This window comes from Berghia stephanieae, chromosome 13, assembly GCF_034508935.2.
Source record: "Berghia stephanieae isolate SIO BIC M18660-M18661 chromosome 13, UCSD_Bste_1.3, whole genome shotgun sequence".
NCBI classification, from domain to species: domain Eukaryota; kingdom Metazoa; phylum Mollusca; class Gastropoda; order Nudibranchia; family Aeolidiidae; genus Berghia; species Berghia stephanieae.
In genome coordinates, this window is record NC_088372.1 from 28,901,464 (window position 1) to 28,918,963 (window position 17,500).

A 17,500-nucleotide genomic window follows, 5' to 3' on the forward strand; every position below is an offset into this window, starting at 1 on the left:
ACTCGCTTTCGGATCGGAAGGTCCTGGGTTCGGGCCTCGCTCGGCGAATCGTTGAGTCCTTGGAGAAGGCTCTTTACTCACATTCTCTCATCGTACTCAGGTGTAAAATGAGTATCTGGCCGTTAACAGCGTTGTCTCTGTCCGAAAAAAAATTGTAATATCGCCTAAAAGGCGTCATGTAACGTCCTACATGTTAAATGTTGCTGTTGGCCAAGAACCCCTTGTAAGGCGCTTTGAGCACGTTTAGTGGACATTGCGCTTTATAAAAGCTCAATTTTTATTTTTTATTTTTAGATTCTACTTCAACAAGCCTATCGTGTTTATTCTAATTTCTACACGTATCGACGTCAGACAGTCTTGTATGTATCAAGTTTATTATTGATTCATAATAATATAGAAATTTAATTAACCTGTGACATGGGACATGACAGATAACAGGGATAAATTGCTACACGAGTGTCATGTCTATTCATCAGATTATCTGTGGCTGTATGTAAGAGATTATTTGAAGAGCCACCAAGCTGTCCTTTCATTGTTGTTCTTGCTGTTATTAATTGGCCTATGTGCTTTATCTACATTTTCTATGTTATCTACGTTTATATCCGTTTATTTTCTTGTCAATATACAAGTCTCCCCTCTCCCTCCCTCCGTCTCTCTCTCTCTCTCTCTCTCTCTCTCTCTCTCTCTCTCTCTCTCTCTCTCTCTCTTTCTGTTACTTGTCTATCTGTCAATTGATCAATCAATCAATCAATCTATCTATCTATCAATCAATCAGTCAATCTATCTATCTATCAACCTCTCTATCTATCTATCGACCTATCTATCTATCTATCTATCTATCTATCTATCTATCTATCTATCTATCTATCTGTACATCTATCTATCTATCTATCTATCTATCTATCTATCTATCTATCTATCTATCTATCTATCTATCTACTCTCTCCATTCCCTCCCCCCCTCCAACACACACACACACACACACACACACACACACACACCTTTTCCTTTTCTTTCCTCTTCTTCTCTTTATTCTTTTCCGTCTAGTCTTGTCCTTCATGTTACGTGTTGCTGTTGACTTGCCACTCATAGTAAAGCACTTTTGAGGATATTTAGTAAATAATGCACTATATAAGGGCTCACTTTTTAAAAGATCAATTTCCAAAAAAAAAAATTAATTTTAAAAATCACAAACTTCTTCCCCAACTGATAAGAATTCACCCTCTATACATGTAAAATTCAATTTCTCCATAATGTAAATGTCGGGTTTTGTTGACTTTAATGAGTGGTTTATGGATTTTTATATTGAAAGTAAATAAGCTGCTGGTCCCTATCTATGTTTAGGGATTTTTTTTTTAACTAAAAAGGTTAACCATTATACGGCCTCTATTCGTAATTAGGCTAACTAAGCGTCTTTCTGGTCTAATGCCTAGTCCCTCTCTGGGCAACGCAAAGTTAAGTCCTCGGAAAAGACTCTTTACTTTCAATGTCTCATCGCACTCAAGTACCAGGCCGGTGACAGCGACGAAAAAATAAGCAAACATTGATAAGGCCTCATGGGCGTTTTGTCTTGTCTTACATTATATTGTAAGTGTTGTGATCCCTTGTAGAAAAAATAATACATTCGAGCATATTAAGTGGATAGTGTTTTGGGTTATTTTTCTTCTTCTATTTTTTATTACTTCGCATGACAATCTTACAAATTGCAATTCTAAATCAAATTCTCCCTCCGCTGAAAAGCAATTGCCTTCGATACAACATGCAAAATCCATTTTCTCCATAATTTACACGCCAGGTTTTGTTTGCTTAAATTAGAGGTTTATGGATCGGTTATTGAAAATAAATAAACTGTTGGCCTCAGCGTTATGAATTTTTTAAAACAGGTTACGCTTCATTCATACCTTTGCCACCTTGATTACATGCCTACCAACCGAATCAGACGGCCTTCCAATAGGATTCAATAGTCTGATGTCACGTCCGCCCAGCAACGAGAAGCATGGTTCTAAACAAAGCAAATCGGTACTTTTTATTCTTCATGTTAGCTAGAACTTTTTCACATGTCATATGATCAGAATGTATAAAAGTCAAACCATAATCAGATTTATAATGTTTTTTCTCCTCTGGATACACTTTTATGCTCGTGGGAGAAATATTTCATAAGGGCGTCCTCCTTTGATCCGATAGTTTAGAACCAGTTACTTGGTTACTATGCGTCATTACGAGGGAAGTGACGTCATGACTGTTGAAGCCAATTAGTGAGCACTTGTAGACATCTAAGACGCCATCAAACTGTCAAAAGGACATTCTTGAGGGTAGAGTTGAGGGGAAAAGAGGAAGAGGCAGGCCAGCAAGAACTGGGATGTATGATGTGAGGACATGGACAGGATTGTCGGCAGCCGAATGCAGTCAGCAAGCCGTCAACAGGGAAGATTGGCGTGTCATTTCAAGTCGACCTCAACCCATGAGATGACACTGGAAGAAGAAGTAGCCCCCGGCCTCTCACTGACAGTTCAGGTTGAGCTGTTGCCTTCGTAAACCCATAGCCTGATTACGGACCGCAGACACAGGTGTAAAATAAAGATCGGAATGAAAGATGAAAAAAAAAACAAAAAACCCAAAGATCTCCAGTCTAGGAAGAATGATTTTTTGTGATGCATTTTTTTATTTCTTGTTTTCTTTTTCATTCTTGATTTGTCTTGCACTGTTTCATCTTAGCAATCGTTAACTTATAGCCTGATACCGTGGCCTTCGTAAAGTTATGGCCTGATACTGACCAAAAAATGACGTCAAAATGCCAGTCTTTTGCCACAAAAGAAAACAAATCGTGAGTTGTATTCAATAATTCAACCAATGAAATAACTTGTTTCCATGAACTCTACTAACAACAACTCACAAGGCGGTGCAAAAACCAAATAATGACGTCAAACTGCCAATCCTTTTGGGTTACAGTGTCAGGCTATAACATAACGATGGCTACGCTGATACTAAGACCCACTAAAACCCCATATTTTGATGTCATTTTTAAGGTTTGTGGACCCGCCGAGTGAGTTGTATGTAATAGAGGTCAAGGAAATAAGAGATTCCATTGGTTGAACTGTTAAATACAACTCACGATTTGTTGTTTATATTATTTTTTTTTTTGGCCAAAGACTTGTATTTGACGTCATTTATTGGTCAGTGCGTAGCCATCGCTAAATTATAGCTTAACACTATAACCCAATAGGACTTGTACTTTAACGTCATTTTTCAGGTCTGTGGACTGTCGAGTGAGTAAGAAAATAAGTGATTCTAGTGGTTGAACTATTGTTTTCTTTTGTGGCCAAAGACTTGTCTTTTGACGTCATTTTTTGGTCAGTGTCAGGCCATGAGTTTACGAAGACCACGGTCAGTGTCAGGCCATGAGTTTACGAAGGCCACGGTCAGTGTCAGGCCATGAGTTTACGAAGGCCACGGTCAGTGTCAGGCCATAATTTTACGAAGACCACGGTCAGTGTCAGGCCATGATTTTACGAAGGCCACGGTCAGTGTCAGGCCATGAGTTTACGAAGGCCACGGTCAGTGTCAGGCCATGATTTTACGAAGGCCACGATCAGTGTCAGGCCATGAGTTTACGAAGGCCACGGTCAGTGTCAGGCCATGAGTTTACGAAGGCCACGGTTTCATTCACACTTTTTCATATCTATAGGATAGGATAAGACGAGACCACGAAATGAAATGAAATAGGCCTTTAAAGACGTCAGAGTTTTAAGTGAATTGAACAGCTTTCGCCATTAATGTCAAACCAAATCGAACGAATTTAATTGAAAATAAGAAGCAGAACAGACAGGAAGAAAGGCAATGATACGTGTGAAGAAGTATAAAATTGCCCTCTTCGATGTTTATTGCCCATTATCTACTTGCGTGTTTTATACACAATTGTCACCATATTCGATAATATTTCAAAGGGAATGACATTAATTAAGCCATTTTTATCAACTATATATAACCATTACACGAATGAACCAATAGAATTGGAGAAAAAAATGCCCCCTTTATCCATCTCAAAGGATAAATTGTCTATAGGGTCTATTCTAAGGGAAGACAGGCGTTGGTCTCAGTGCGGGGGTCCCTATAGCTCAGTTGGTAGAGCACTTGCTTCACACGTAAAGGCACTGAGATCAATCCCGGGTAAATTCGAGATTTTATTTTTCTGATCTCCCCCCCCCCTCCAACCCACTGCAGTGATTTGGTAATTGGGTCTGTTAGAACAGGCGGAAAGTACTTTGCAATAGACTAGGGTCCTGTCCAAAGGGCAGCAAGTATTGTATCCGTTTCACGCTATAGCAACCAGGATAACCTCCGACTCCATGGGCCTAATGGCTCCGAAGGACTACTTAACATTCTTATTCTTCTTCTTCTTCTTCTTCTTCTTCTTCTTCTTCTTCTTCTTCTTCTTCATCTTCTTCTTCTTCTTCTTCTTCTTCTTCTTCTTCTTCTTCTTCTTCTTCTTCTTCTTCTTCTTCTTCTTCTTCTTCTTCTTCTTCTTCTTCTTCTTCTTCTTCTTCTTCTTCTTCTTCTTCTTCTTCTTCTTCTTCTTCTTCTTCTTCTTCTTCTTCTTCTTCTTCTTCTTCTTCTTCTTCTTCTTCTTCTTCTTCTTCTTCTTCTTCTTCTTCTTCTTCTTCTTCTTCTTCCAATAAGGCCAAAGCTTCAGGTTACAGATTGTATGGCCAATTTTTCTGTAAGAGGGGTTTAAGAGGGAAGCAGGGAACTATTTTTTGAAGTCATCAGTCGAAAGGGCTTGTTTACAATTGGTTGGTAGGGAGTTCAAAAGTCGGATGGCGGAGGGGATGAAAGAGTAAAGATGATGGTTTGTAGGACGACCAAATAATCCTCTGGGCTTGGTAACATTTTATATATGTATATGTATATATATATATATATATATATATATATATATATATATATATATATATATATATATATATATATATATATATATATATATATAAACAAACAGCGCTTTGAGCACATTAAGTGGATATTGCTCTATATAAAGCTGAATTTAATAAAAAAAATTTTTTAAGTGTCCTAAGCGCAGTAAAATTTCTAAGAAGTGAGAAAAATCCCAAACCGTTTCTCATTATCTAAAGAGGCACGCCCCCCCCCCCCCACCCTTGAAAAAAAGAGGACCAAAGAAAGTAGACTCAATATTCCCAAAATATGGACCAAAAAAACCCAACATCAACAAAATAAAACAGAAAAACAAATATAAAAACAAAACAAAACAAAATTTTATTAAAAGACAACAAAAACATAACAAAACAAAAAAAAAAAAATACAAAGAAAAAAAAAAAAAAAGAGAAAACATGGGATTATACTCCCCCCCTCTCCCCCCCCCCCCCCTCCACACACCAAGATTACCCCTACCACGGCGTGTGTACTTATTTGATGAACTGATAACCCACATAGTTATGGACTCATTATTGTAATGGAAATACTCTTAATTCAACACAAAATTTTATCTATTACAACAATGTTAAATCAAGCCCATTATTGCTTTCGGTAATCATAACTGCACATATGTACACGGCATCCTACCCCCACCAAAAAAAAAACAAGCAAAAAAAAAAAAAACAATACAAAAAAAAAAAAACACCCCCCCCCCCCAAAAAAAAAAACAAAAAAAAAAAGAAAAAAAAATTCACGAAAAAAAATAAATATGGGAAGAATCTTACCTCCAGCGTGGAGTATTCTCGATAAGATAAGTCTGTTGAAATCGACAGTTTTGAATTCAGTTTTAATTGCCTGATAGGTATTGAATTTCAGTGTTTGATTCGTTTCAGAATTACGTGATGTATTGAGTAGAGAAGTTGATATCAAATAGGCCTAGCTACTTGTAACACAATTTAAGAGATAGACATATCTACTGCCATGCACAAAAAGGCACATCGTGAAAGTTTACAATAACTCTCTCAATTTTAGGATGACACATCGTATAAATATAAGAGTAAATAAATCGGTGCTCAGCAAGTTTGAGATTTGTATTTTCTTTCTTTTTTTTTTTTGCAACCTGCATCACGCGTAATAACAATCACCGCCATTTTCAAAGAGATGATGTTTTTCCCTGGTATCTCTCAATTATATTTGAATTATGTCACCATTAGATTTTTTAAAAATAATGCTTATTCTGTAACCGTCTCAGTTTGTCCCTGTAAGCAAGGGTACCGTAACTGTGTCAATATGGGACTTTGATGTTGTTTCATCCAAGCTACAGTTATAATTCTCTTGGATTATTTCTGATATTTCTTGAAATGCCCCCTTTGTTTTCGTTCTTTATTGATAGTTTCGTCCTATATCTTTTTGCCTATGTTATCATCTTCTTGCACCCGCTTTAGAATGACCTAAAAGTGTCGTAAGCGTAGTCAAACGTCTAACAACAGACTAACAAACAATTTTGTTTTGCTGAAATGTAAGTACCCATTCACATCAACATTACAAATTCCAATTCTCACGCATATATTGGTGAATTTGTAGAAATGTTTAGCTGTCATATTTCCACCACCATTTTGTTCACCCAACCATGTAGGTTTTTGAAATCTAGTTTATCTTACCTCTTTTTCAATGTGTATAATTTATCAATTCAATTGATTGAGTTACATTGTACTATTTTTAAAAAACTTGAGCTTTTAGATAGCCCAATATCCACTAAACGTGCTTTATAAAGGTCTCCTGACCAACAGCAACGCGCAACATGCAGAACGAGCCATGACGCCTGTTTAGCGATATTACAATTTTTTCCCCGACAGAGACAACGCTGTTAAAGGCCAGGTACTCATTTTACACCAGAGTACGGTGAGGGAATGTGAGTAAAGAGCCTTTTTCAAGGACTCCACCATGCGCCGAGCGAGGCTCGAACTCAGGACCTTCCAATCCGAACGCAAGTGTCATATGACAAGACCACATAGTCGCACAGGGTGCGCCTTTTATTGCGCATTGATGTACATTTTTACATGCAAGATAGAGTTTATCAGTTTCATACACTTCAGACAGAACAATCATGGCTCAATTACTTTATAAAGTGCAATATCCACAACACGTACTCGACGCTCTTTACAAGAGGCCCCAAGTCAACAACCACACTTAACATGTAGGACAGAACATGGCGTCTGTTAACGGTCAGGTACTAATTTTTACACAAGAGTAGGGTGAAAGAATGTGAGTAATGAGTCTTTTTCAAAGACTCAACTATGCGCCGCTCAGAGCGGGACTCAATCCATGAAACATCCGGTGGTCCTAAAGGGTTGAAGTTATACGAATAAACCCGTCGGTTAAACCATAAAGAAAATATAATTAATTATTTTGAATTATTTCCTTCAACACATAAAATATTAATAAAACAAATATAAAACAACTCTTTTTAAATACTAACCTTAGATCAGCATTTAAGCTTATATTTGTTTTTTTTTCTCTCTCCAGATTTACAAAATCAACCTTTGACGAAACGGTTTGGTGTACTGTTCAACACCCACCCCGGCGCTCACAACCTTTATCATTAGGATATCCATGGATACCCATACAAGTCAATAATATACTAATAATGGAGAGAAAAAATACACAACTGCAACCCACTTCTGTATTCCTCGGGTACAGGCGGCCCTCAAAACCCAGTCAGTGAAATTAAATGAAATTCAGAGAAAGTCCACTGTTTGACATATTATCTACTAATTCACTATTAGAAGGATGTATTCTTATCCATTTTTAATGTTTCATAAACAAGAAGAGGCACCCAGATTTCTCTCGATAACAAATACTTGCAAATAACGAATACGTCGTATTATACAGTCTAAGCTGATTGAGGTGACGTCATTGACCTTTTTTGTTCCCGTCTTCTGAAGAAAAAACCCCCAAACTCTTATCCATCTAAACCACAAGGGGTCAACAGAACAATATTTTTTAATGTAAAAGCGGACATGCGATGTATTTATGACCACGGCAATACCCAACAACATGACCGTAGAGTGTGGTCTTCAATCTACATTGATAAACTTGCCACAACAACAACAACAATGATGCATCTTTGGTTATGAAGATACGTGGTCGAATATATATTCTTTTTGAGCTAAAAGTGGACACCATTATACGAGGATATACCCAAATGACAAGCGTGTGATCTCAAGCCTACTCCAATCAATTAATTTGTTTGTTGTTGGTTTTTGTTTGTTTGTTTGGTTTTTTTTTTTTTGGCCACAACAGTGACAGTGCATGTTTGTTTTTGAAGGACTCCTGATAATCTACACCATGGAGAGTGGGAGCCGAACTGGAAGCGACTCGCTTTATTTCATAAATTCTGAATCTGAATTGGTAAGAAACTTGCATAAACCTTTTGTGGGTCCCAATAATATTATGTCAATGGTAGAGAACCCACCTCATAAACGATGGGCCGGTATCGCTTCCTGTTGCTGTCGAACTCGGCATTATCTGCATGTAATAATAATAATAATAATAATAATAATAATAATAATAATAATAATAATAGTAATAGGCCTAATAATAATAATAATAATAATAATAATAATAATAATAATAATAATAATAATAATAATAATAATAATACAATAATAATAAAAATAATAATAATAATAATAATAATAATAATAGTAATAATAATAATAAGAATAATAATAATAATAATAATAATAATAATAATAATAATAATAATAATAATAATAATAATAATGATGATGATGATGATGATTATGATGATGATGATGGTAATGATGATGATGATAATGATGATGATGATGATAATGATGATGATGATGATGGTGATAATAGTAATGATAATAATAATAATAATAATAATAATAATAATAATAATAATAGTAGTAGTAGTAGTAGTAGTAGTAGTAGTAGTAGTAGTAGTAGTAGTAGTAGTAGTAGTAGTTGTTGTTGTTGTTGTTGTAGTAATCGTAGTAGTAGTAGTCGTAGTAGTATAAGTAGTATAAGTAGTAGCAGTAGTAGTAGTAGTAGTAGTAGTAGTAGTAGTAGTAGTAGTAGTAGTAGTAGTATACACCAATAAGAATTCATTAAAATATCACTGATCGAGAGCATATTTTAAGATAGTACCAAACGAGGCTTATTTATTGATTGTGTACAAATTATCAACATTTCCTGTTTTTTTTTTTCCACATCCAGATTTATCAGCCTGAACTAAGACTGGGCGTAACAGGGTACAAGATAAAACGCAATAATGGATTCAATTTGCGTCATCAAAAACGTCATTCCTTATCACTGAGTGACTTAACAGAGCATGGAAATGGAAGACAACTGTATATAGATTCACTGTTGATGGCAGGTAAACACGTCACACCTCTCAGCTGTCAATCTTTCCCACAAATATCTCAACGTTTCCACGAAAACTTCATGAAAACGAACATAAACCAGATTTCATCCGTCAGGAAAAGAAGCGCAGGAAACTACAATACGAGGCTGTCGGAAACACCCCCATTTCCTAAAAGCTATAAAACACCTGCTTTAGGTGATGTGGGTAAAAAACAACAACCGAATCATTCTTTGAACAAGATGGAAGTCAATGTCAGCAAAGACGATAAAAACACTAAAGCTCAAATTAAGATTTCATCCAGAAATTTCTCGCCAGATGTTATGAACCACAAATTTGACGTATCAGAAAGCAGCAATAGGGAGTTCTCAAATAACAACGAAGATAACAATAATATCAATGCCAACAACAATGACAACACTGAGAATGATACCAGTGACAGCAAACACAACAAGAGATATTTTAACAATACCATTGACAATATCAACAACAACAATAACAACGACAACAACAATATTGTCAAAACTAATGTTACCAGTAGCAACATGGAAAGTCAGAATAACCAAAGCAGACAGTCAGATACAGAAATGATCAGTAAAAATAACCTAAATGACCTTAACAAAGCCAAGACCATTTCTGGAGAGCAGAACAATATCTCTATCAGAATAAACAAAACGACGATATCCAAAAATAGAACACCCCTACATAGTCAGAGACTCTCTCTCCTACAAAACCTGACTCCCGTCTCCACCGATACTAATCATGTCTTGGCAAACTCTAAACCCGGACACTCCTGTTGGTACAAGAGCCGCAAATCGGAAACGAAATATCCCTACGCAATTGTCACGCCCGTGTTAGAATTAGAAACAGGATCTGTGGCTCCCACCGTTGTTCGTGGGACTTCCTTTGTCTGTAGTCACCAGCAACGGCCCCGTCGTGAGAGTCTAGCCTTTATCTCTACACATGGGCAAGAGACAAGTTACCGTTGTCATTTTAAACGCAATAGAAATAATTCAGGTTACCTTAATAAAGTAAGTAGTGATTTTGTCAACGCTATTGAGAATCTGCGTACCTCTACGCCAAATTGTTTGACAATTTCAAGGTGTTCGACACCAATGATGACGTCATCGACCCTACAGCCTACATCATTTACCGGTTCGGCATCACAAGGTATTGAACATTCGTCTTTTGAGAGGGGAGTGAATGAGATGCCTATGACGTCATACAAATCTGTTGAAAATAAATCAAATCCTAACACTTCTATATTTAATCACAATGACGTTACGACTGGGGTAACTTCACATCCCGTCAATAGTGTTATAAATAGAATTATGCAACGTCACCATAGGCAGATAGAGGAAACTCGACAGAGTGTATTATATCGTAGTCGACAACTGGACCGCCAAATTCCAAATAACCACCGCCAACACATTTTAAATAAATCAAGTCTAGAATACTCTAGCAACTCTTTTCATGTGAGTAAAGGTGAATTCAGCATCGGGAAAGAAAACAATAAAATGCAGCCAAACAAAGAGCGGAAAGGGATTCTCAAATCATTAGATGAAATAAAAAAGCAGCCATTACAAAGTATCCATCCTTTTCATGAGGAAAACAATGTTGAAAATGATGTTGGTCATAGTGTAGATACTAGTTCAGAAGTTGTGACTCCCATGCCATGTGTTTACTTCGATAAAATCAGAGCAAATTATGTTATAAGTGATGGCGAGGCTGACTCAAACAAGCGTCCAGCAGGGACCATAGATATTTCAAACAAATCCAACCACCAAAGCGTCATGGCAGTGAGTGGTTGCAACGACGAGGAGGTCAAGATGATTTCAGAAAGCAATTTAGACAAAGTGTTCAGCGACGAAACTTCAAAACCCAAAAATGAAAATGTCTCGATTCCGAACTCAAACCTCGCTAATGGCTCATCTCAATTGAATGTATTTATTGAAAAAAAGAATTCACTCAAAGATGAAGATTGTAAAGGAGATAATATACTTCAAAATGAAAGTAAGGATTCAAAAACGAACAATACTACGGTCTTACAATTAAACGGTGATCACCAAGGTATGGGAATTTCAGATAAGGTGGACAATACAAATTCCGATGTTTTTCAAAACAAAGAGAAAAATAATACAGAAAATGTTGCTTCTATTTCAAACCAGGTGATAGTTTCGGATAATGATCATGTTACCATTCAAAGGAAAGACACTATTCTCAATACTCATACGACAGTTTTAGATAATGCAACACGGGATATTGCTGAAATCACTCCAGAACATAACGAACCTCATTCCAAAGATACAAACAAAAATGGGGTTAAAGAAGTCACAAATACAGAAAAAGGTAACACGGCCAATTTTGATGAAAGTTTGATAACGAAATCGGATAGAAGAGTTAGTGAATGGATAATTTTTCGTGACTACAAAACAACAGATAGAGGTGGCTACGGAGATAAATATAATGTATGGACAAAGATGGATTCTAAACCCACAAATGAAGGGGGAGCTAGAATTAATGCTGGTTTGAATTTGAACGCAATGAAAGAAACTTCAAATCAAATTAACATGGGTGACAATTTCACGTCTCAGAACTTTGTCAATTCAAAATCTGAGGCAATTCAGGATGATAAGGATATCAAGAACAAAAGGAATTCTATAGAAAATACAACGAACACAAACAATAAAACCGGCAACAAGTTTCAAAACGTCAAAGCGTCAACACAATTCAAAAATACACAAGAACAACATAAGCATTCAAACTCTTCAAAAATCTACTGGAAATTCACTGACACGGCCACTATACGAAACAAAACGTATAATCCCAACAGATTCATTCCGAATCGTTCGTCGTTCAACGAAACCCATCAATGGCGTCCGTCAAGTAGGGACTCCAACGGTAGGGTCTTGCAATGGAATCAGGAGGTGCTGCCGGGCAGCAGACCTCAAAGTAGAACAAACTCAAAGTCAATCAACGGTCAAGACCAAGTGCATCACAACGACGTAAGAGACATTCAAAATAGACGAAGTATATTTCGGATTGGATCGGCAGGGACACCAGGCCACAAAAACAATAACTTTTCATATTTTGGGGATAGTTTTGTTCAACAATGCAGACCAATTAGCCGTGAAAATGGAGGACAGACAAATCAATATAATACTCTATCCAACAACCGACCTCGGAGTCAGCAGAACGTGCAAAATAATAAACAAAACAATTCTACTATAAAAAATTCGTTTGAAATGTTATCGTCGAATGAGCATTTTAATATCATCAGTAAATCGCCAAAGCAATTACCAGTTCTGAAGAAAGGCGAGTGTAATTCTTCGTTGGATCTGGACAGTAAACAAGAAATGCTCGATTACTTCTGGAGTTATCAGGTAATGAGTCGGCATATGTTAGGGGTCAAAAGCGAAGGAGGTCGTGACGTCGTCAATGAACGAAGTGATGTAACTCCACGTGTGGCTCACACAGAAAACAGGGGAAAGGACTCATCTCTTCCAGGAAAATACCAAGAAGAAGGAGACAACAATGACCTCAGACAGAGGGTCAAATTTGCTGATACTGTTGACGGAACAGATGCTGTTTCCACTAATAAAGATCCGGGTGTAAAGACCTCTGCTGACTTAATGGCTTTAGAAAGCCACAAAGTTAGAAAGCATCTAGTTGTAAAATTGCCGGAAATGACGTGTTCGAATGGCGATTTTTAGAATGTTAAACCACCATGCACAGAAATTTGTCATGTATTTTGTATACATCTTTACACAAATTATCAAATCATTATCCTGACTATGCGAATCTTCTAATTCTGTTTACTCTTTTTCAATATCTCCGCTGCCGAAATCTAATCTACACATGAAACCGCAAGTCTCAAAAATCTGATTGGTTGATGAGGTCAGAATTTCAAATATATACCGGATGTTATAGTTTCAATGTTGCTTCACATGTATTTTTCAGAAATTAAAAAAAAAATTCAAAATCATACCTTTGCGGGTGTATGGAGAAACTTTGCTCTACGTTTGTTGTAGGAAATCATGATAGATTCTTTCATCATTTCAATAATTGAGCCTGGGTGTGATATTTGTATCTCCCATGGTGGGCAAAAGGTCACTCTGTTTTATGAGTTTTTATGTCTGTTTTATTAGTTGCTTTCTGTTTTTGTCTTACTAGGTTTTGTCCTGGCTCTTGCTGGAGTCCTGCCTAAGAGGTAAACAGTCAAATGTATCGTGCTAGTTGAGGGAAATTATATTTATTTTCCTTGTAAATTATCTCTCAGTTTTGTACTGATTGCTTTGGGTTTTTTTTGTTTTGAAGATATCTTGTAAACATTTGAGTGTTTTCCATTTAGTGGGATCATGTGTTGGTGTCTGTATGAGACTTTTAGGTATTTCAAACTAAGTACACCGATGATATGCTCTTGAAATCTACATCTGTCCCCATTCAACCTTTGTCTTATTGTTTGTGTGTGATGTGTGTGTGTGTGTGTGTGCGTGTGTGTGTATGAGTGTGTGTGCGCGTGCGGCGGGGTGCTTAAATTGTAATTTTAATAATTTTTTTTTTTGACTGTCACATTTTATTCATTTTTACTGGCACTGATGACCTAAATGTGTTGCAAGTGCCGTAAAACCATGAAAAACAAAAACAACTAAACAAGGTATATGTATATATATATATATATATATATATATATATATATATATATATATATATATATATATATATATATATATATATATGCCTACCGCATCAAACGGGAAATAATGTTTCGAGATGAAGTAGAAGAAGAAAATTGAATTCAAAGTTAAACTAATCAGTATGAGGATTTTAAATATTTATGAAGTTCAAAGAACAAAACTCATTCTCCACAAAAAAGACATTGATTGTAATTCAAACTGTATATATCTTGCCGAGCTTGGAATTCATTCTTAACCAGTTAACTGCCATACACTGGAAAGACACGTATTGCAAATTTGGCCAGAAAACTCGTCCTTCAAATAACTTACTTACTTAGGCCGCCCCTTGGGGCGCCCAACATGAGCCACAAGTCTTCGACATTCTGTCCTGTCCTCCATGAGTGTACGCAGCTCCCGGGTGTTGTCCATTCCTGTGTCATCCAGCAGACAGTCAATGTATATTCAAATATCTATCGATTTAAATGACCCTCATCTTGGTAAAAACTCTCAAATCGGGGACCTCGCCAAATCCCAGCTTTGAGGGGTTATGCCAAGATGAGGGTCATTTTAAGCGATAGATGCTTGAAGGACGAGTTTTCTGGCCATTTTTTTAAAATTTGCGGCTATGTGGTCTAGTAGTATGACACTCGCTTTCGAATCGGAAGGTCCTGGGTTCGAGCCTCGCTCGACGCATAGTTGAGTCCTTGGAGAAGGCTCTTTTACTCATATTCTCTCATCGTACTCAGGTGTAAAAAGAGTACATGGTCATTGTCTCTGTCCGAATAATTTTTTTGTTTGTAATATCGCCTAAAAGGCGTCATGTCACGTCTTACATGTTAAGTGTTGCTGTTGGCCAGCGATCCCTTGTAAAGCGCTCTGATCACGTTTAGTGGATATTTTGCTATATAAAAGCTCAATTTAAAAAATAGATAAATGTCTGTCCAGGGTAGGGCAGTTAACTTGTTAAACATCAGGGTTATCCGGACAGAGCGACAGTTTCGATACGAATGGCCAACATGCTCACGGATAGAAGTCTGTCTCCACAACTAAAAACAAAAACAAACAAACAACCAAACAAACAAAAAACTTGAGCTTTTATATAGTGCAATCATTAAACGGGCGCAAAGCGCTTTACAAAGGGTCCATGACTAACAGCAACACGGAACATGTAGGACGAGACATGACGTCTGCTAGGCGATATTAATTACATTTGTTTTTCGACAAGGACAACGCTGTTGATGGCCAGGAACTCATAATACACCATATATTTTTCGATTTCTGCAAGACTGAGCGCAGTTATCATCTTAGCTGGTGTTTCTTGACTCGTTAATGTTAGTCAGTATTTTGTAAACAACCGGCGATTGGTTGACAAGGAAAACGTCTGCTTTCTTCTCATCAGGTACGGAGTGAGCAGTTAAAAATGTATTAAAACGATGCCAGTAGTCGCTTCATATCTCTAAGGCAGGGTCGAATGCGACAAAGCTCGGAATTGCTGGAGGTTTTGGTAAACATGTATTGCTACCGGTCATTAGTTTCATGAACATTTCCATCTGCTTTTCATGTCGTTCAACGACTTGCTTCATTTGCTCATTTTGTTGTTCAATCTGTTGTTGTAATATGGTGATGAGCTCTTTATTTGACATGATGACAGTACTGCTGACACAACTATATTATGTACAACAAGGGCACGAAGATAGGACGCGAGCGAAGGGTAGTAAATTAGTGACGAAATATAACTATATAATTACTCACCCGAGCGTCCGACTGCTTGGTTGTATGAAGACGACGTACCGTTTTGTTTTCATTCGTGACGTAACAGTTGACCTCAGTGCCCACTGGCTGTGGCGGGAAAAAAAAGGCGGGAAGGCTTCTTACCACGTGATGGGCGGCTGTCCACGAAGAGGGCGTCTTATCACCGGCTGACGACACGGCAGGCAGAAAAGGCACTTGCTCCGGTTTTCTCGGCTGGCATTCCATGATGTGTTGACTTTTTGACTGACGTAGCCTAATGAATGACTCCGATGGGTACCTACCTAAATGCGCAGGATAACGGTGAAAAATCCTCGTCGCCAATGTTGTGTTTTTGACGGGACCACAGAGTAATAGTTTGTGGAATCACTCAACTCAGACGCGTTAAGTGATAGGATGAGGGAACAATTTATAATTGTGAATAAGAGTATATACAAACATATCGCAACAACATTTTAAGAAGAAAAATCAGTAAGAAGAAAAAACAGTATAAGTAACTCAACTATTGCAACTAAGGAACAAAGAGTGCATCCTTCTCTAGGGCATGCCACTCTGATATTTTTAAGCACAAATAACATTTGAACAGTGGACTTAATGAATAATAACTTATTAAGCTGTAGCTAAAATCAATTAGCTAATAACAAAGGGGAGAACTCTTTCCTATAATAACTCTATGTATAAGTCCATAACAAGGGTTATACGGACAGAGTACAGTTTCGATACGAATGGCCAGCATGCTAATGGATAGCAGTCTGTCTCCACGAATTAAAACAAAAACAAACAAACAAAAAGAAATTGAGTTTTTATATAGCGCAATATTCACTTAACGAGTTCAAAGCGCTTTCCAAAGAGACCCTGACTAACAGCAATACGGAACATGTAGGACGAGACATGACGCCTGTTCGGCGATATTACATTTTTTTTCCCGACAAGGACAACGCTGTTGATGGCCAGGAACTCATTATACACCTGAGTACGGGGAGAGAATGTGAGTAAAAAGCCTTTTCCAAGGATTCAACTTTGCGCCGAGCGAAGCTCGAACCCAGGACCTTCCGATCCGAAAGCGAGCGTCATACCACAAGACCACACAGCCGCATCGAGTCAGTATGGCATAAGCACGGTATGACTACATCCGCATACAGATAGAGATTCGCAACGAGGCACCCTCCAACCGTTCAATCCGTAAGAAATACATTTGTTTGTTGTCCAGTAGTATGTTGACGTAGCTAAACAACAGCGATCTAGATAGTATGCGCTTGGCTAAGAAGCTCATAACATTGCCATCCGGAAGTATAACGGACCAATACACAAAACTGTGTATCCATGGACGTTTAAAATTGGGTTAATACAGTTCAGTGAGCATTACTCATAAACGCGGATGGCAAAAAACAATAACAAAGACCTGAGTGACGTCATCTTCGAACTATCTATAGATAGTATGCAGATGACGTCTCTCAGGCCTTTGTTATTGTTTTTGCCATCCGCGTTTGTGAGTTGTTCTCACTCAACTGTATTAACCAGACTATAAAAGTTCATGGTTACACAGAGTTTGTGTGTTGGTCCGTTATACTTCCGGATGGCAATGTTGTGAACTCCTTGGCCAAGCGCATTCTATCTATACAAATCGACCGTTACCAAAAGAAAGCGACGATGAGTTGTCGTAAGAAACAAACGAGTCCAAAGGTTGAACTAGTGAACACAACTCACTGTTCACTTTTTTTTTATGTTGGTGTTCACCGCCTTGTATTGTGACGTA

General features: G+C 37.4%; 1 protein-coding gene across 3 annotated transcripts in view; it reads left to right on the forward strand.

Moving 5' to 3' along the window:
* Positions 1-13,320, forward strand: part of LOC144958747 (uncharacterized) — an 18,950-nt gene extending 5,630 nt beyond the window's left edge. For all 3 annotated transcript variants that reach the window (XM_078890922.1, XM_078890923.1, XM_078890924.1), the window contains exons 2-3: positions 7,456-8,340; positions 9,175-13,320. In XM_078890922.1, coding sequence (XP_078747048.1) covers positions 8,242-8,340; positions 9,175-13,032 — 3,957 coding nt within the window. In that variant the 5' untranslated portion in view covers positions 7,456-8,241 and the 3' untranslated portion in view covers positions 13,033-13,320. The remainder of the gene's footprint in view (positions 1-7,455; positions 8,341-9,174) is intronic.
* Positions 13,321-17,500: the final 4,180 nt, after the last annotated feature.